Source organism: Brassica rapa, chromosome A06 (genome assembly GCF_000309985.2).
Source record: "Brassica rapa cultivar Chiifu-401-42 chromosome A06, CAAS_Brap_v3.01, whole genome shotgun sequence".
Lineage (NCBI taxonomy): Eukaryota > Viridiplantae > Streptophyta > Magnoliopsida > Brassicales > Brassicaceae > Brassica > Brassica rapa.
The window spans coordinates 11,326,612-11,347,248 of record NC_024800.2 but is presented as its reverse complement, the minus strand read 5'-3'; the positions used below and the strand labels follow the sequence as shown (position 1 = coordinate 11,347,248).

General features: G+C 36.8%; 2 protein-coding genes and 1 long non-coding RNA gene across 4 annotated transcripts; 2 read left to right on the top strand and 1 right to left on the bottom strand.

Annotated features, from left to right (window-relative positions):
* The first annotated feature begins 3,346 nt into the window (after window positions 1-3,346).
* On the top strand, window positions 3,347-4,352 carry LOC103873257 (protein PSY2). 2 transcript variants are annotated; one of them, XR_004448349.1, is made up of 3 exons: window positions 3,347-3,361; window positions 3,474-3,882; window positions 4,009-4,352. XR_004448349.1 is itself a non-coding variant. In XM_009151677.3 (2 exons), the coding sequence occupies exons 1-2, from the start codon at window positions 3,795-3,797 to the stop codon at window positions 4,134-4,136; spliced, it is 216 nt and encodes a 71-aa protein (XP_009149925.1). In that variant the 5' UTR covers window positions 3,549-3,794; the 3' UTR covers window positions 4,137-4,327. The 2 variants fall into 2 exon arrangements, 1 of the variants encoding a protein (XP_009149925.1); XM_009151677.3 differs by lacking the exon at window positions 3,347-3,361 and having other exon boundaries at window positions 3,549-3,882; window positions 4,009-4,327.
* Window positions 4,353-5,122: 770 nt separating this feature from the next.
* LOC103873256 (asparagine synthetase [glutamine-hydrolyzing]) lies at window positions 5,123-8,503 on the bottom strand. Its single transcript, XM_009151676.3, has 10 exons — window positions 8,312-8,503; window positions 7,714-7,852; window positions 7,513-7,608; window positions 7,099-7,434; window positions 6,789-6,950; window positions 6,365-6,667; window positions 6,146-6,280; window positions 5,895-6,062; window positions 5,705-5,812; window positions 5,123-5,604 (listed from the first exon to the last, which is right to left on the bottom strand). Exons 1-10 carry the CDS (start codon window positions 8,389-8,391, stop codon window positions 5,374-5,376), a joined length of 1,758 nt encoding a protein of 585 aa, XP_009149924.1. The 5' UTR covers window positions 8,392-8,503; the 3' UTR covers window positions 5,123-5,373.
* Window positions 8,504-8,742: 239 nt separating this feature from the next.
* Window positions 8,743-19,828, top strand: LOC117125883. The gene is made up of 2 exons (XR_004448350.1): window positions 8,743-13,849; window positions 19,345-19,828. It is a non-coding gene; the product is annotated as an uncharacterized LOC117125883 (long non-coding RNA).
* Window positions 19,829-20,637: the final 809 nt, after the last annotated feature.

The window sequence follows — 20,637 nt, the reverse complement described above, 5'->3', positions numbered from 1 at the left end:
AAAGTTCGTAATTCCATTAGATTACACTAATATTTAATGTTTTTTGTCATCAACTTATACTATTCAGTGAATCAAACTGGAAGATTTACGTCCATGTGAACGATGAAAGACTGTTGCTTCTTTACACTGTGTGCTAGGCTATCCGCCTTTAAATTTTACGTCCTTGGGACATAGATGATCTCTGATCGGATGAAACTTTCTTTCGGGATTTTAAAATCTTCCAAATAACTTGCAAAAGATAGTCATTCTTTTGGTTCCGAAACCATCTTCGCCAATTGAGAACAATTCGTTGCAAACGTTACTTGAAACTAGCGTAAGTTCCTCATACAATTTATTGTCTAGAGTAGCGCTTCCATCTCCGCATGAACAGAAGAGAGACTAGCCTGAACATTCCTCGTCCCCGTCAGCCCATCAAATCCTTCTAGAGTATTGAGCCAACCTTTTTCGGAGAAAGTATCATTTCTCTTTCCATGAACTATCTGTGAAACACCATCTTCCTATAATTGACGATATGTTCGTAACCTCTACGTGTGGTATTGTCCTCTGTTTGTTCAATATTTGTGCCTCATCCCAGAGTGTTGATTATGTTTCTGCCAATTTGAGTGTTTCCCTAGGATCAATGTCCATATTAATGAAGACTTTATCATTCATTTCTTTCCAAATGTACCATAATATCCATACAAACTGACGATCATCCATCTGCGGGAAAACTCTCCAGAAGATATGATCCATGTTTGTGAAGAGAAAACTTGTTGGGAAAATAGTTGGATTTGATTGTATTTGTAAGAAAGCTCAAACCTGAAGTGCTGGAGGACATTAAAAAAACACATGGTTTATCGATTTCTCATAGGCTCTGCATCTTGCACAACATATGTCCCCTTGTATCCTTCGTACTTGCTTATTCTGCTTAAATGTTATACATTCGGACACCAATTGCCATAAAAATGTTTTTATCTTTGGTGGGCACCGTATTTTCCAACAAAACGCCTTCAATACATCAACTGTGGGTCCAAATAGTAGTGGTGGTCTTTCCTTGTCTAGGTAAATCCGTTATGCCTGATATCTTGATTTAACCGTATATTTCCTTTTTTTGTTTTTAAATGCCATCCATCTCTATCTATTATCTGAATCCTACTCAGTGGTATGCTTTCTATAAATTTCACATCCTATGGGTCCACCAAATCCCGGATTGCTTGCGAGCTCCAAGTTGTGTAGAAATTGTGTTGGTTTTTATTAGCTGGTCTCGAACGAGTGGTTTGGAACCATGGATCATTCCATAGAAATATAGATGATATGATCCCACCCTTTTGATTAGTCATTTGCTTACCAGAGATCTAGCAGATACGATACTCCGCCAGCCATATGACGGAGAATATGAACGAATCGGTTCCAGGGGTGAGGCGTTCCTGTAATACCGACCTTTGAAAACTCGAGAAAATAAAGTGTTTGGCTTCTCTATCAGAAGTCATAACTGACCGAGCATCGCTGTGTTGAAATCAGTGATGTCTTTAAACCCCAAACCTCCTTCGTCTTTATTTACACATACTTTGTCCCATGATTTCCAGTGCATACCTCTTGTGCTTCCTCTTGGACTCCACCAGAATTGTACTACCGCACTCGTCAGCTTTTTTGCGGTTGCCTTAGGTAAATGATAGGAAGAAATCACATGATTTGGTAATGTCGTAACTACTGATTTAATGATCACTTCCTTTTCTCTTTTTGTGAAAAGTTTAAAAGTCCAACCGTTGAACCTATTATTTAGCCGATCATGGACAAAGGTAAAAACTTGTATCTTGGAGCCCCCGAGATTTTTTGGTAAACCTAAGTAAGATCCTATTCCTCGTAAATTTTGTATGCCCAAAATATCCCTTAACTCATGTCTGGCAGATTCTTTAACCTTGTGTCCAAATTGGATCGAAGACTTATCAAAATTTATGAGTTGACCTGATACTACCTCATATTTCTTTAAAATCCTGAGAATGGTTTGATACTCTTGTTTTTGAGTTTTATAAAAGAAGAGGCTATCGTCCGTGAAGAGAAAATGAGATATCGATGAACATGCTCTGGCTACCTTCATTCCCATTAGTTGTTGCCCTCTTTCCACCTTTTTTTATATTTGCAATTAAAGCCTCAGTACACAGATAAATAAATAAGGAGATAAAGGATCCCTTGACGTAAAACTCTATGTGGAACAATGATGCCACGTGGTTGACCATTTAGTAAAACCCGATATTGAACATATGATATACACTCCATCATTAGTTTAATCCAATGAAGATCAAAACCCATCTTCTATAGTAAAGCCTTGATAAAATCCCATTCCACCCTATCATACGCTTTATTCATGTCCGTTTTAATTGCCATATACTTTCCTTGACATGCTTTATTGGTTCGCAATCCATGGAATATTTCCTGAGCTATAAGAATATTATCAAAAATCAACCTTCCTGCAACAAATGCTGATTGAGTTTCCGATATGAGGGAGGGGAGGCATGTTTTCAATCGCTGACACAAAACCTTCGAAATAATTTTATACCCCCACATTACATAGACTAATTGGACTCAGTTCTATCATCCTTGTAGACCTCTCCGTCTTTGGAATCATACACATGTTAGTAATATTTAACCTTGAATCCGTTTCTTCTGAAACCAAAAAGTTATTCACCATTTCAACCTCCGCATCTACCCCAAGTTTAGACTTGAAACGATGGCTAGTCGACAGTTCTTTTTTCATATTAGCTTCGACAAAAACTTTCGCTTCCTCAAAGCTATTACATTGGAGCATATTTGGGTATAAGCGTTTTGGTTTTCCTACAGCACTAGCTATGAAACCAAGGACTTTCCAAGAGAACATCCTGTGGGGGACATTCTTCATGATGATCCACGTTGAAATTGTTTTTATATCTTCGACCTCTTCTTCCTCCTCCTCAGGGGACCACTTTGAAAGAATTAATGGGATGTTTGCAATGTTCCACATGCCCCTTTTCAAAACCCTTTTCCTTGTACCCTCGTCTTTGATTCTGAATTTCACAGTGCGATCATTGACGACGTAGACATCAATTTTGATAGATTTATCTCTCAAAAGCAAGATCTTATTGAATATGAAGTGGATTCTTGCTACATGTGGTGCCTTCCAAAGAGGTACAGATTCTGATATCACATCATCCGGAACTTCAACAACTTTTTGTCCTTCACTTACTCCTGTTGCTAGAACAAGCTCAGAGCGATGGTCCATTCTCCGCGACTTTAACCCATGACGGGTTCAACTGCTTCACAGTTCTACCTTGCTCGTTTCCGAGCCCGACTCCACGGCGACTTGAGTCTCTGGCGCTTACATCGGCGTGGGGACTGATTGCTTGCGGTGAACTCTTCAAAACCTTAATCTTCTCACAAATCACCCTATGCTGACGTGTCTGCTTATTTTTATAAAAACAGAAACTTATTTTTCTGATCTGTTTGTATTATTTTAAAAGTTTTCTGGAAAAAAGAAAGAGAGAACACAAACAATGAATAAAATGCAAGGCGCAACTTCGCGAGGCCGATATGATAAGCCTAACCAGGTGTCATTATTTCCTTGGTCATCTTGTGGCCATTAATATCCCATCTCCCAAACTAACACTGTTCTTTAACGCACATACACCCACACAAAATGGCAGGCTTTAATGTTTAGTCTCTAGTTCACGTGAAAAACAGGTTGCATTTGGATACACACGGCAGATTCAATTTTGGTATCATCATGTCACATCTATAAGTATATACGACGCATATGTCTATACCTCCCAAACCAAACTGAGATGAGTTTTGGAGTTCGTCTTCTTTTGTTTCTCATACTAACCCTTCCACTTGTTACATCCTCTGGCCGCAACACTCCTTCTGTTTCAGGTTTTACTTCTTTTTAATTAATTTGTCTTCTTCTTCTTCTTTATGTTTTAATTCGTTAAATTATACCAAAGTTCTGATTTTGGTTTTGGGTTTGACAAAGGTTGAATTTTTTTTTTTTTTTGTTAGGAATTGGGAAGACAGGGGTAGCAAAAAGATTATTGATGGTGAGCATCGAGGATTATGGTGATCCATCTGCAAACACCAGACACGATCCCAGCGTTCCAACCAATGCAAAGGCTGACACAACACCTTAAAAAAGTCGTTGACTTTACTTGTGTACTCTATGTTTTTTTTGGGGGGGTAAAATTGTGTACTCTATGTTGAATATATATGTAATAATATCTGCTTTGAGCGAGTTGAATTACTGTCATCTGAGTAGAAAACATGCAAAATCTTGTGAAAACCATGTAAGATATGTATCAATCCAACACTTTGGGGACAATAAGGCACGGTTTTGGTGTCAACATAAAACAGGACATTCTGGCACATAAGCTTTTGAAAAACCCGTATTTTGTGTATATCAATTCAGCTTAGGGCTTCAGAATCTTCTACCCAGAGATTATTGACTGTCTGTCACTTTTAATTCAGGAAAATCCGCCTCTAGCATCTTTCTTGTCTTGTCGATATTCGGATTTATCCTTTTGGAAATCTTTCATTATCCTCTTTTTCTTCCAATATCCTCTCCAAGCAAGGTAAACCGTTACTGAGATTTGGCCGCTTTATGTTCTAAGTCGTAGGTGGGCTGTGTTGTGTTTAAGGCCATTTTTGGACTGTTTTACGATTTACACGTTTTACGGTTTTTCTCGAAAAAAATCTTCAGCTTACTAGAAGTTGCGGTTTTTGGTCATTATGGTCTATGAAATGATATAAACATTTTTTGTGTTCAAGTTAAAGTATTTCTTGTTTTCTTCGTAAAATTTCAACGTCAACTTCGAATTACGACAAAACGGAAAACGTTTCAGACAAAATTCAAAAGAGAACATATTAAACAGAGGAATCAGAGATGACAATGAAGAATAAGTGAGGAGGAAGAATGATACGCATGCTGGCGATGAGGAATGGACGATGAGGAGATGGAGAGAGGTCATGGCGATGAGGAGTGGCTTTGGGCGACGTGGAGAACCAAGGGGCGATACAGCTAAGAATACAAAATCTGTTTGCGAGAAAATCCAAAAAGATTAGGAGGTTTCAAATACATTGAAGGAAACAAAAAGCTAGAAACACACATTTCATGAATAAGTTTTTGTGAAAACAAGCACAATCACATTATTCATATCATATTACAATACATATAATTATAATAAGATTGATGTACATCGATTTTGTAGAAACAGTGCATTCGAATCTTTACTAATAGTACAAGAAAATTAATTTATACATTCATATTTCCCTAAGAACAGGAAACCAATTTTATTTTGAAACCATACAAAAACACTTAAACCGATTAGGACAACTTTAAAGAACTCCAATTCCCCTATATATCCTTCAAACTCATGTCTGAATCACAACTTCTTGTCCCATCATCATTGGGATGTCGTCGATTGCCTTATGTGGCGGCAAGGGCAATGCCACTTTGCTGCCGTCGTAGGCCGAGAGGTGAACTCCAATCGCAGCTCTTCCAGATGGATCCATATTGTTGGACCAGCTTGCATCCCACTCCACCGCTTTTGCGGTCGAGCAAGCCACGGTCGCACCTCCGGGAACAGTTAGCCTTGCCGAGTTCTGCACAATAAAAGCATCTCAAAAGTTGTAAATTTGCTAAACCAAAAAAAAAAAAAAAGAGTTTCCATTACATCATCTGAATATTAAATAAGAGTTTTACCTGTGGGAAGAACCTCTCAAAGATCATTCTGTAATAGTAAGCTTCTTTGGTGAGTGGGGTGTTGTGAGGGAAGATAAAAGCAGCGTTCGACATCATCTTGTCATTAACCTAAAAACAAAACATATAAAAAAATCAGATCTAGACCAAAATTTAGCTAAACAGAAGAGATATGAGATCTTTTGTGGAATACATTTTCAGCAGCGTGGGCTTTGAGGCCATCGATCCAGCTGTAGCCAACACCATCACTAAACTGCTCTTTCTGTCTGTAGAGAATGTGTTTTGGCAAATAAGGACGTTCTTCATCATCAAAGGCTCTCCTTAGAACCCACTTCTCGATCCTCCCTTCCTCTGGTTTGATCTAACAAATCCCATAATAGAAAAGTTTGTTTAAGCGAGTGTACGTTAGCTTGTGAAAGAAGGTATTTGAGTTTTCGTAGTTACCATCTTGGATTCAGGGTCGAGAGACATAGCGGTGTTGATAAACTCCTTGTCCAGAAAAGGAACACGCGCCTCTAGACCAAAAGCAGAGGTAGCTTTGTTGGCTCTTAAGCAATCGTATTTGTGAAGAGCCTTGATCTGCAAGGCATTGCATACATAGAGTTAAAAGATCTTTCCTCTTTGGGTAATGTTTTATTTGTGATTACACTAAATAGATGATACCTTGCGACAAGTTTCTTGGTGAAACTCTTGCTTGTTAGGTGCCTTGTGGAAGTAAAGATACCCTCCAAAGATCTCATCAGAACCTTCACCGGAAAGAACCATCTTAACACCTAGAGACTTGATTTTCCTGGACATCAAGAACATGGGTGTGCTAGCTCTAATTGTCGTCACATCATATGTCTCGACATGGTAGATCACATCCTCAATCGCATCAATCCCGTCTTGCACCGTGAAATGGAACTCATGGTGCACCGTCCCCAAATACTCCGCCACTTCTTTCCCCGCCTTCAAGTCCGGCGAGCCCTAAAGGAGAAGGAAAGAAAAAAAACAAAACAAAAGGATATTAATTTTAATATATAAAAAAAACATTGCATCTCATGAAAACTATGTTTTATAAATAGAGTAACTCTGTTCTATATCTTACCTCAAGACCGACACAAAAGGAATGGAGCTGAGGACCCCATCGCTTAGCGGCCTTAGTACCGGCCAAGTGACGGGCAGTGATGGATGCAACAAGGGAAGAATCAAGACCACCAGATAGCAAAACTCCAAATGGAACATCAGTCATCAACCGCTTTATCACAGCCTAAAGAAAAAGAAAAAGAAAAAGAAAAAGAAAAACATGTTAATTTCTCACACCACATACAAACAAAAAGAGATCTTTGATTGGTTTCATAGATAAGTTTTCTTAATTAAGTTTTTACAAAAAAAAAAGAAAAAAAATGTTTTCTTACGTCTTCAAAGGCGCTTCTAATTGCGAGAGGCTCATAAGGCGTAGAAGGAACAGATTCATTGAACCAAGGAGGATTGTACCATTGCTTAAACCCTCTTCCTGATTTGCTTGAATACAAATGACCTGGAGGAAAGGCTTCGAAATGCTCACAGTCTTCGTGTAAGCCTTTCATCTCGGAAGAGACCCACAGAGATCCATCTAATCCCCAACCAATGTAGAGCGAAGTGACACCAACCGCGTCACGAGCCACCATGAATGAGTTATCTCTTGTGTCCAGCAACACAAAGGAGAAGATTCCATCCAACATGTCCACAAAATTCTCACCATGCTCCTCGTACTATATCACCAACAAACACATCAAACTCGATCAGATCAAGAAATAACAAGTTACTTGGCAAAATGAAATCACACATACCAGGTGAGCAATGACGTCACAATCACTACCGGTGTGGAACTTGTGATTCTTCAAACCCTTTCTCAGCTCCTCATGGTTATAAATCTCTCCGTTCACCTTCCAACAAAACCAACAATAGAAAATTTTCAGCTTCAAAAATATCATAAGAGTCATAATTAATGACTCCATGGATGTAACATGCACGTAGTTTTTGAAGCGTACCGTGACAACAATGGACTTGTCCTCGTTAAAGAGAGGTTGATCACCGGAAGCAGGATCGATGATTGCAAGACGTTGATGGGCCAAGTAATTGAACCCGTTCTGATATATTCCGCTCCAGTCAGGTCCTCTGTGCCTCAATCTATAGCCAAAATATTATTTAAAAAAAAAATTATTATAAGATTTAAATATTTTCAAAAACTTAGATATTCCTCCGAAATATTCAACAATCAAATAAACAAAGGAAGTTTAGTTTTCTTTTTATTTTTTTCTGAGAGATTTCAAATAGAATTCTCAAAAGGGAGAGATGTTTGATTTGCTCAAGCATCATTTCTGTCGCGTTCAACAAAAAGGCTACGAAAATGAACATACTAATAATAGTACAAAATGGTATTAGATCACATCAATCTTCATCATAATAACTCAAACAAACATAACTTTCTTGGTTTGTGTCTTTTGATGTCTAACATCAAACAAATCATAATGTGATTGCCGGTTATAAGTTTTTTTAGCGTGACAAACCAATTGTTTCTTTTTCCTATTTTAAAGAATCGAAAACAAAGAAAGAAATATAAGAAAAGCAGAGGAAAGCTTTTAATGCCTGCGAGAAAGCTCAAGAACGCGAACTCTCTTGGCCTGAGAATCGTCGGAGCATCCTAAAACGGCAAGAATTCCACACATTTTTCTTATTTAATCGCAAAGTAATATTCTTGGTATTGCTTTGTTTGATGTCTTGTTCTCTGCGACCGATGGCTCTATTTATAAAGTCCAAGCGGCGACGTGATGTCGCGTTTCGTGTGAAGAGGCCAATTTTATTTTTTACCCCCGAACCGGATAAGAACCGGGTAGCTGTTGCCACGTGTTGTATTTCCCCAACTACTGATTGGATATTTCTTTACTTTCGCCGGTTTATTCTAATTTTAATGGTGAGGCAGCTCCGGTTTAGGTTTATCCGGCTGAGTCAGCACTGGATAGATACTTGATCTGACGTTGGAAAATATTTTAAATGACTCTTACGATTGATTTAGAGTCATACACGTGGTATCTGGAGAATGGTTGATCGTAGATAAGCATTTTGCTATCTTAAAACAGTATATAAATTCAGATTGAAATGTTTTAAAATAGATTTCACAAATCTAATTTCTATCATTTTCTTCGGCCTATCATTTTTTTATTATTGGATGACACGAAGGGACTTTCTTTTACTACTCTAATTCCAAAATATTTGAAATTTTGGAAAATAATAGCACACGCAAAAAATAGTGAAAAATATGCCTGAGAAATCTATATTAATAAGAAAAGAAATATATATTAGTAAAGTTATATCGTGTTTGTTTTTCAGTATGAAGATGTAGTCTCCGGCTTGGACAAGAAGGTTACGAATGATGCCATAGAGAACTGTAGAAGCACAGGCGAAGCCAAGAAATTTTTATAATGGGTGCACAACATTAAAGCCAGGAAATTTCATTCGACTTCATAGAATTATCTTCAGTATTTTCATTGTCGATAAATATCTTTTAATATTTGCAACTGATAAAGTTAAAATCAACTTCAAAAATCTATAAACCAAAATTAAAGATTATTAAGTAATAAACTATTTTTTCATCGTCGAGATAAATTTAGTTAAAACTGAAAACGTAACATAATTCAAACGTGCAATCTACCAAAAACATGATTAATGAAACATATATAAATTACAAACATGTAAAACCTGCAAACCATCAAGAATAAAAGAGTAAAGCCACTTCTATGAATTTTGGACTTTTACTGAATCAAAAACTTAGATGCTATTTAAATAATTACTAATCGTAAACATTATTTAGAACGACTCAAAGCATTAACATATAGATTATTAAATTAGTTACCAGTTTTGTATGGTAGACAAGAGAATAAAACTTTGTCAATTTGATTTGATGGTTTACACTTGCATGTTTAAGAAGAAAAGCTTAAGCTATTAAATTTTTTGAACGAATTGTTAGGATTTTAACAAAAAAAAGAGAGAATAGAATTGGGCTTTAAAGCTAATTTTAATTTTTGATGAGGTAAATTATTTTTAATTTTCTTTTCATTTGGGCTTAATGTAAATTTTAGTGGGTGCACTACCATGAATTATAGTGGATGCACATTTAAAATTCCTTAACAATTACATTAATTTTTTAAAAAAATTATGGGTGCATGTGCACCCCTTCCCTACTGAGTGGCTTCGCCCCTGTGTAGAAGAGTTGGCAAAAGCTAGAATCAGCTGAAGATGCTCAACATCTATAGTGCCCAGTTTGTCTATAATTATTTTTAAAACGAGATTTACACTAGATCCAAAATCACAAAATATTTCCTTAAATTCAACTCATGCGATGGAATATGGAAGACAAACTTTTTCTGGTCATCAATCTTAGGCAATAATTTTTTTCTTGATACACTTCAGAGTTTGGATAGATATATGTATAAGAGAATTAAATAGGACCTGTAATTATTTTGTAATTTATAATGAAAACATATTTTTCTGTGTACAATAAGAAAAAAAATCATATTTAAGAAAAGCGAATTACTCCATCTGTTTCAGAAAGAAATGTATTTTAAGATTTTCACACTTATTACAAAAATATATTAAATTTTAGTTATCAATACATTATTTTTCGTAGTTAACTATTCTCCACAACTTTTAACTAATATAATTTTAATAAACACAATTATATATTATAAATTTTATAATTCATAATTAATTTATGCATTGAAACTGTGAAAAGATATTTTTTGAAACGAATTTTTTTTTTAAACATGACTCTTTTGGAAACGAAGAAAATATTAGTTTGCATTCATAGTTTTCACATCTATACATAAAATTGTTTGCGAGATTGGACATATGTTTTGGAGTTGGTCGCTATTTAAAACCGAAATTGAGAGACTGGATTGTAATGATATTCCTCAAAATGAACAAAAGAGAAGTATTCTCAAAATGAATAAAAGAGAAGTATTCGAGTATATCCATAAGTAATAGTATAATACAACAATCTATTTTTTAATATATCTGATCACATGTGTAGACATCACATCGCACATGCCTCCCACGTTGTTAGTTGTTACAATGTGCAAGGTTGGGAAGGTGAATCTCTTTGGAACCTCGGAAGTTGGATAGACGCTAAATCAGAAATATCACAAAACTGCCCATTATTTTATCTAAGTATACAATAAGATTATTGTAAGGTTATCTTTACGTGGCAAACAAAAACTGACTGGATTAAAAAAATCTTTTTCAATATTCATAATATATTTACAGCATTTATTTTTAATCAGATTTTAAGTAATTTAATGAACTTTGTATATTTCTCTCTTTCTCATTCCTCTGCCTTCTCTCTTGGTTTCCTTCGACTGATTTCACCGTTTCACCGACTCCGGCTGCTTCCATAGAGCCGGAGTCGATCTTGATTTGTATTATCGATCTTTATAGGCAGAGTGGTTTGTGTTCTTCTCCTTTCATATTGGATTTTGTTTGAAATCTTGGGTTGATTTGAATGAGTTTGCATGTCGATTTTGAGCTCTCTTTGGCTCACATCTGGGCTCGATCTTAAGCTATCTTGATCTATCGGGATAGTTTGTACCGGTCTGTGAGTTTGTCTTGCTCCTTGTCATCAACTTTAAGATTTGATCGAGATCTTCCCTTCCATATGGCTTCAGTTATGGCGTTTCGTGGTATCTTCTCCGTCATCGTCTTTCCGGTTGAAGACTTATGAATTGAAATTGCTCTGTCTCCTGGATATGAAGCTTTGTTCTCTAATTCGTCTGGGCTATTCATCATAGGAGGAGTCACAAGCTGGAGGTTTATAGTCATAGATGACTTCCTCGCCTTGTCTCGTTTTCAAAGAAGCTCTATCAAATCTGCATGCTATCTTATTATGTGTTTTGTAAAGGTTTTTTTTAATATGTCACTCTTGCCTTCTAGTTCAGATCGATTAGCTTAGTTCTATGTTTTGTATCTTTGTTTAATCCTTGTTTCCCTTGTGTGGGCTTCTATTTCCGAGAATCTTTGTTTGGTTCGTCGGCCTCTGTTTCCGAGAAATTTTGGTTCGTCGGCCTCTGTTTCTACCGGAATTCGTGGAATCTCCGGCTTATGTAACTGGATTATAATGAATATAACTAGTGTTTAAAAAAAATGAACTTCGTATAAAAACTATAGCTTCTATCGTTTTACTTTGATACTAGGTAACTTTTCCGTACTCATGTACGTGATATAAATATTTATAAAGTAAATATATTATAATAAATTATTAATTTGTTGTTTTTAATTTTTAATTATTATGTTATTTATATTGTAAACAAAATGCACTGCTTATTTTAAATAAAATTATATTATTTTAGTTAGTCAATTAGACATATAATTTTGGATATATAATATTTTAACTGTTTGGTTATTATTTGGATATATTAGATGACATTTACTTTTCCGATTCAACTAAAATATTTTTGTTACACAAATTAAAATTTTGATTAATTTTGTTATTTCATGTAGTTTGATTCTTGTCTTAGATTTGTAAATATATTTTAGTAAGAGTACTTAATTGTAATAGTTGGTTAATATATTTATGATATTATTTGAGAATTTCATATTTATTTAGGAATATGTTGAGTCGTTCCATAATATATATGTACAAAATATTTTATAAATAAAATATATAATTTTTATTTAATGTTTGACTTTGTACAAATTTTTTGGATTGGCCTAGTTACTCATTTTGTGGGTATATTGTGTTACATATATTCTATCAAATTCAACTATAACTATTTTTAATCTTATTCAACCAAATTGTATTAATTTTATTCATTGTATTAGTTTGGTTTTTCATATTAGATGTGTAAATATATTTTTTATTTCTTAGTAATTTGTATATGTTAATTTGCAAAAATAAAATTTTAAAAATAAAGTGATGATAGGTACAAAGTTGCATAAAAACATAACCGATAAATTTTAAAAGGGAAGATTAATTATTTACTTTAATATCAAGTTTATTTTTCTAATCTTTCCTTTTTATGACATCATATTGGGTATAAAAATAAACCTATTCCTTTGGAAGATTGTGCAAGTAGTGTTTCAACCAGCAATTTCACATGTTTCTTCATTGTTCTCATGTTTCAACCAACAATGTTCTCGATGATGATGATATGTGAAGCTACTCCCTTCAAGTAGTGTCTAAACCTACAAAGTAGAGGCCTACTAAATAATAATTCATGTCAACATTGTGGAAGATCAGAATCAGCAATTTCACATGTTTCTTCATTGCCCTCTCTCGATGATGATGATATGTGAAGCTACTCCCTTCAAGTAGTGTTTCAACCAACAATGTTCTCCACCTTGAAGCGGCTCTTAGTTTTGGTTTTACACTCACTGGACTACTTTTGACTAGTGTTATCTTTTCATTGACATTCTATGGATTTGTTGATGAATTTGGACAGAACGGCGATAAATAAATTACTGTTTGAAAACATAAGCTTCTCATTTGACAAAATCCTAGCAGCATTTGAAATGCCTGGGAATGGTGGGATGCACAACCATTGAAGCCGACCTCTAACGTAAACCAGAAACCCCGCCCCTTGATCCATGTGATAGATGATGATATTCTCTGTTTTAAGCATCGTAGAGAGCATCTGACAATGTTGCAGGTTGTGGATAGATTTTTTTAGGGTCATAAGAGATTTCAGGAACAAAAGGATCATGTCTCGTTAACTTTGTTGCATCCCCTCTTGCGGCAAAAGCTTTAACAGGCTATGCAGCTTATTGCATGCTTTAGAGCTGGATGTGTCAAAAATTTGTATATTATCAGATTGTTAGATGTTTGTTTAAATAATTAACTCGTTGTGTCATCTAATGGAGATCTACGAAATTATTCGGGACATCAAAATCCTATCTTTTCGCTTCGTTTTGTCTCTTTATTTTTTATTCCAAAAATTTTAAAGATTGTTGTTGATGCCATTGCAAATAGTGTCAGATGTTCTACAAATTCACACATGGCCTAATTTATTGGATTTTTGGGAGCTTACTTTGATGTAATTGGTGTTGAGAAAAAAATATAATAAAGTTAAATTTTTTATGGTGTTTCAAAAAAAGAAGTAACGATTTGAAAGGTGATTATTTTTTTTTTGTTAAAGGGTTTTCATTAATAAAACTTAATTATCCTCTTACAAGAAGCAAGCAAGCACCATTACAAGAAAGGAAGGGAAGGAACAGACTAGCTGATAGAAAGAACCAGAAAGAGTACAGCCATGAAGAGACTCAGGGAGGATCATACCAAAACTGAGCAAGAAGAGGCCCTCGAGGGTTACCCTGAACATTCATAGATGAGCACTTATCTCTCAGCCCAAATATGATAGCTTTGAAGACTTTTGATGGAGGAAAAGTGAGACCATCATGTAGTCTCCTATTACGCTCCCGCCATATTTCGTAAATCGCCGCTTGCCAAGCCTGCAACAAACCCAGTCGCTTCCAGTTATCACGATGAGCATTAGGCAGCCAGTGAAGAATATCCGTCCAAGCTGTAGGGTAGTTTTGAATATCCAGTCTCCTCATTATAGATCTCCAAATGGCAGAGGAGAAATTACATTGAAAGAACAAGTGGTCTCGGCTTTCATTTTGGTTACCACAGAGCAAACAAATCACCAGAGAGTCCGGATCCCAGGATGAAAGACGGTCCCGAGTGGGATTTCTATTTAAAGTGAAGAGCCAAGTGGTAGTGGCATGCTTATGCACCATAGCCTTATGCCAAATTAGTGGAGCCCAAGACTGCAGAGGTCTGTGAAACCTGATTGCATTAGATACTACTTTGGAAGAGAAGGATTTGTATATTTTGTTTCCAATAGACCATGTTGGGTAATCACAGCCTGGTTGAAAAACCATTGTTGACAGAAAAGCAAGAAGCTGAACCTGTTTGTCCGATCTTGCATTAGGCAATAACCAACCCTCATCAGTCTTCAAGTCTGCCACTGTAGAAGAGATAGGTATGCCCAGAGTTCCATCTGAATCAAGAAAATCAGCCAAAGGACCAAATGGAGTCCAAGGGTCCCACCAAAAGAAAGTTGAGTCACCACTGCACACTTGAATTTTTAAAAATCGAAGGGCCTTTGGTCTCAAACTGAGGATCTTCCTGAAAATCCAGGAGTAAGTGTAGTTTCTTTCATTCAAAGCCCAAAATGACGAAGATGAGATGTATCTATTTCTGATCCACGCGACCCAAAGGGAGCCAGATTTGAAGAAGATCATCCAAAGGAGCTTTAGGATGCAAGTTTCATTGCAGACCTTTAAGTCACGAAGACCAAGACCACCCTCATTCTTAGGCGTAGAGAGATCTTCCCAAGCTACTTTAGCACCAGTAGAAATACCGATAGTCCCATGCCATAGAAACGAGCTGCAAAGGCTATTAATCTTCCTCATCACTCCTTTAGGAAGAAGAAAAGCCGACATCCAGAAACCTGTGATACCAGCTATTACTGAAGAAATCAACGTTAGACGGCCTGCCATTGTAAGAGTTTTTGATGTCCAGGACCCTAACTTTTTCTTGATCTGAAGCAATAACGGGTCGTAGTCTTTTATAGACAACTTTTTGGAGCTCAAGGGAAGGCCTAGGTAGCGAATCGGTAGCTTAGCTTGACTGAGCCCAAAAACAGTGTTGAATCTTTCAAGTTTGTCTTCAGAAACCCCACAACTGAACATCGAAGTCTTTGAGATATTCACTGATAACCCTGACATTTTCTCAAACTCAGCTAAAACATGAAGCACCCCATTAAGAGAGTTTTCAGAACCTTCAAGAAAGATCAGAAGATCATCTGCAAAGCAGAGGTGCGTCAATTTCATCTGGTCACAATCTTGGTGATAATTGAAGGAACCCGCAGCTGCCGCTCTGTTTAGCATTAAGGACAGAATATTCATCATCATGATGAAGAGAATTGGAGACAGAGGGTCACCTTGCCTCAAACCCGTCTTACTCTTAAAGTATCCAGAACTGACCCCATTAATGCTTAACGAGAAAGATGGCGAACATACGCAAGTCTTGATCCAGGCGATGAACTCATGAGGAATATCATAGGCAGCAAGAACACTGAGGAGGAAATCCCATCTTACTGAATCAAAAGCTTTGGCAATATCCACTTTCAGAGTGATTTTTGGTGCTTCAGTGATTTTGTGGTATCCTTGAACAAGCTCTGATGCCAGTAAAACGTTCTCCACAAGCAACCTATCAGCCACGAACGCTGTTTGGTTTGGGAGAATGAGACCCGGCAATGTCGTTTTCAGCCTATTACTTAGAAGACGGGTTACCAACTTGTACTGAGTATTTAGACAAGCAATAGGACGGTATTCTTGAATGGAATTAGCACCCGGCCGCTTTGCCAGCAAGATAAGCGAGGTTGCGTTCAAAGACGTTGGCATGAAACTATGCTGAAAGAAATCCTTCACCGAAGCCAAAACTTCAGCACCAATTATCGGCCAAGCTCCTTTGAAGAATTCCACCGGAAACCCATCTGGTCCAGGTGTTCTATTCGACGGCATTTTGAAAAGGTTACTTTGAATATCCTCATCCAAGAAGGGAGTCAAAAATGATGACCTTTGGGTAGAGGAGCATTTAATGAGAATCAGTTCATCAAGGTAATCTGGCAGATCTGGACAGAAAGAGCCTCTGATTGTACTTAGAACTGACTGAAAATGATCTGTAGCTAGCTGGTGAACTTCTTCAAGAGAACTCGTTGAGGAGCCGTCCTGACGAATTAGGAACTTTATTGCGTTACCAGCATTCCTCGTTGTTGTAACCCTATGATAGAAGGGTATGTTGAGATCCCCTTCACCATACCATCTGATACGAGACCTTTGACGGTAGAAACTATCCACTGCAACTCTTAAGGAAAACCACAACTCTCTTGCTAGGACTTCATTTTGGATATTTAATGAAGAGGGATGATCCAGGGCTAGAAGCTGTTTGAAAGAGAGATCCTCCTGAGCAGCAGCCACTCTTTTCTCAATGTCACTATAATTGTCTTTGTATAAAGACTTCAGAGGACGCTTCAACTGCTTCAATTTGAACCCAAAATCTTTTAGAGAAACCGCATTCAGACCCACCATAGCCCAAGCTTGATCCACAAAATCCAGAAACAATGGATGCTTTAGCAGTAGATTATAAAATTTGAAGGGGCGAGTACCAAACTTCGGAGGATCCGAGCATACCGAAATGAAGCCAGGAGAGTGATCGGAAAAGAGAGGGGCTTCAAAGAGGCAGTGGCTAGACGGGAACTTAAGTAACCAGTCACCATTGACCAAACATCTGTCAAGCTTCTTTCCCACAGGCCCCGAAGGCCTATTATTCTGCCAAGTGAATCTAGAACCACTCCATGGCAAGTCAAATAGGCCTAGATCAGTAAGACAATCCCCAAAGCATCTCATTGGAGAGGTGGTTCTAAAGATATTAGCATTTGAGGTTTCATCAGGATGAAGAATCTCATTAAAATCCCCATTGACAATCCAAGGCTTACCTTGAAACCCAAATGAGGCAGAAGTATCCCTTAGTGAAGTCCAAAGTTCCAATCTCTGATCTTCGTCATTTGATGCATATATAGCCGTGTAAATGAATTCGATGCCACCTTCCAAAACAATTTCACAAGTGATCGACTGCAGATCCACGAACAAAACTCTGACTTTCGTAGGCTCTTTGTAGATAACCCAAATTTTCCCCAAATCTGAGTGTAAATAATTATCTAACAGCTTCCAATCCGACCCAATGGCTGACAAAATGTTGTGCTTGCTTGCTTCCTTAACGTGTGTTTCTAAAAGCGCCCCAAAAGTTACTGGCTTAGAATTTAACCAGCTAGATAGCGGGCTATGCTTTGATGGTTCATTTAGACCTCTCACGTTCCAAAAAAATGTACCCGACATAGATATTAATTAGAGGGGTGAGTATCCTTCCACTCTAGTGGAAGAAACACATCACGGGGAGGTGAATTGCGCAGCTTACGCTTCTTCTGCATTCGATTAGTGAGAGCCATAGTTGTTGGAGAGGCTGCCTTAATAGCATCAAACACCATAATCTCTTTGTCTTTTGAAGTTTTAGGTTCAACCAGACTTACTATTTTCTCACTGACTATTGAGTTCTCCGGAGCATCCTGAAGAAGGTGAAAAGGGTTTGAAGTTGCGATCAGAGGCTTATTGACTACAACCAGACTTTGAGAACCTCCTTTAGCAGCCTTAGAAGTAACATTGATAAATGGGTTTTCCTGATGCTCAAGCTCCATCACCGCAAGAAGACCGTTGTCCTTTTGCACCCGGACTGAAGGTTCGACTATAGATACGTCCAAAGTTGAGGCCAAGGTCGGGGGAGAGATACCAGAGTTTGAAGAAGAAGGTAAATCTGAGTGCTTTACAGCTGCCGGTGGAATCAGAGGAGCAGTGCCAACTTTAACTCCAGAAACAGAGAAGTCCTTGTTTGGGACAGGACGCCATTCTGAATTATCAGAAGAGACTTTTTTCTTCCCCATAGCCTTGTTAGAATTAAACTTTTGTTTTCCTGCTTTCTTTTCTGGCGAAGGAGCGGAAGGGCATAAGGAGGCTTTGTGACCAATTAGCTGACATAACGGACACTGGGGAGGCAGCCACGGGTAAAGGATAGTGAGGAGGAGAATGTTTCCATCATCACATTCCACTTCCATCTCTGATGGCAGAGGTTTAGTAAGATCCACAATGACTTTCACCTCAGCTGAAGAGACGCTAATGAAAGGTTTCGAGTCAACAACCCGACCCAAAGGGGAACAGACCGCACTGAGACCTTCCGGAGTGATGAGATCAAAAGGAATCCCCTTGATAGTTGCCCAGACCGGTGCCTTATCGAGCGACGGAGGATTCGTACTAAATTCAGACTTCCATTTTGTTACAAAAAAAGGTGAATCCCCCACTCTCCAGAGTTCATGCTGCAGAATACGATTTCGCAGGCTTGGAGAAGGGATATGAAACAGATAGGCATTCCTTGTCAAATGGTGAATTGTGACACGACGGTCTTTACCCCATAAGTAATTTAGAACACTCCATATCTTTCCGTAAGAGGGGGCTTTACCATTGAAAATACCCACTATATAGTCACTGTGGAGTTGAGCTCCTCGCTCGAAAACAGCCTTGGGGACCCGAACTCTTGGTCTCCCTTCAGAAGAGATTGAAACCGGAACATTTGATGCCGGAAATCGAGAGGCAGAGTTAAGATTCTTTGCCCAGTTGAACTCTTCAGTGACAGGAACCGAAGAAGAAGAAGAGTTGAATCCCTGGCCGAGAAGAGAGGGATTAGAATCCTCTAGATTAGAGGTCACCGGTGTGGAACTAGCCGGCGTAACAGGATGAGGCACTGGAGCGGAAGCTACCGGAGTAACAGTGGGAACACCACCAATCGAGTCCGTCACGGGGAGAGACAGAGCCGGAGCGGCAGAGACGGAGGGGAAAGAGGAAACAGAGGTTAGAGAGGGTTGATGCACCACCGGATCTGGCGGCAGAGGAGGTGGAGGGATGGGCGGGGCCATCAAGCTGATGACGGAGACGGTGAAATTAGGGATTAGAGTCGCACGATTTTCGCCTATTTGGGAGTCGCACCTTCGCCTATTTGGGAGTCGCCTATTAGGGATTAGAGGACCCTTGTTTTATTATTACTACTGTTGTATGCGACCCTTGTTTTATTGTTATTTTGATTTTGTATGACGCTAAAATAATTATAAGTACACCCATGATGCATGTATAAGCACGTTTTGCTATCAAATAAACAAAGACAGAAGGGAAGACCTTTGACAAAAAAAGAACGAAAAAATAGACGGGAAAGGGGACTTATTTGGTTAGTTGAAGATGACTTCTTTAAGAAAGAGTAAAGATAAAAACAATGACAACCCCTACTAAAATAAAATTATTTATTCATATGATTTTATAATCATTGTATCTTATTATTAGAAAAAAATTTAAACCTTCATCATAAAAGTTTATGTGAAACTTTAACAGATTTAGTAATTTATATTTGTTTTGAAAAATTCAAAATACAACATATACAAGAAATCTATATTTTTATATAATTAATGTGATTGTGTAATTTATTTTACTAATAAATAATTAAAAAAAATGATAGAAAGTATATAGATTGTTAGAAAATTTTATGAAATAAATCATTAATTGTCATATATTTCTTAATCATGTTAGTTAATTATGTAGGTTTTATTTGAGGAAAAAATATATAATAATTTCAATTTGATAAATGAATGGTACATAGTGGACATACTATATAATATAACATTCACTAGTAATTTAATTTTGGACTAACAAAATTATCAATTGATTCTCAAGCCATCACGTAAGCAAAATTAACATTCTAATTACGTCACAACTCAGTATGACACTTTTTTAGTTAAGACAAACTACATGTTATAACTTTTTAAATGTTTCTCTATTACTATATAGGAGATTATTTAAATCTTCTTAAATTTGTTTTTTTAAATAAAATTTGATTTGTTTACACTATAATTTTAAAGAATATGAAAATCACTCTTGTTAAAAATAAAAATTTAAACTTGTTTTAAATTTGGAGACGCAAAGTTGATACCAATTTCTATGAAAATTTAGATGTTTTAAAATGATGAGAATGTCTGATATAACACATCTCCTAGACATTTTTTAAGAAGTGATTTGTTTATTTGTCTTCACTACATACATTCTTACAAAATAAAAAATGACATGGATTCTAAAAAGTGACATGACTTCTAAAAAAATAACATGGTATCATGCTAATTGTGACATAAACAATTTCATTTATGTAAATGTATGTTTTTGGTAAGTTTTCTAAAATATGGTAATAATTTATATATTATTATTTACATTAATATATGTAAATTAGTATTATATTTACAAATATAATAATATCTCCACACCTAAAAATATAT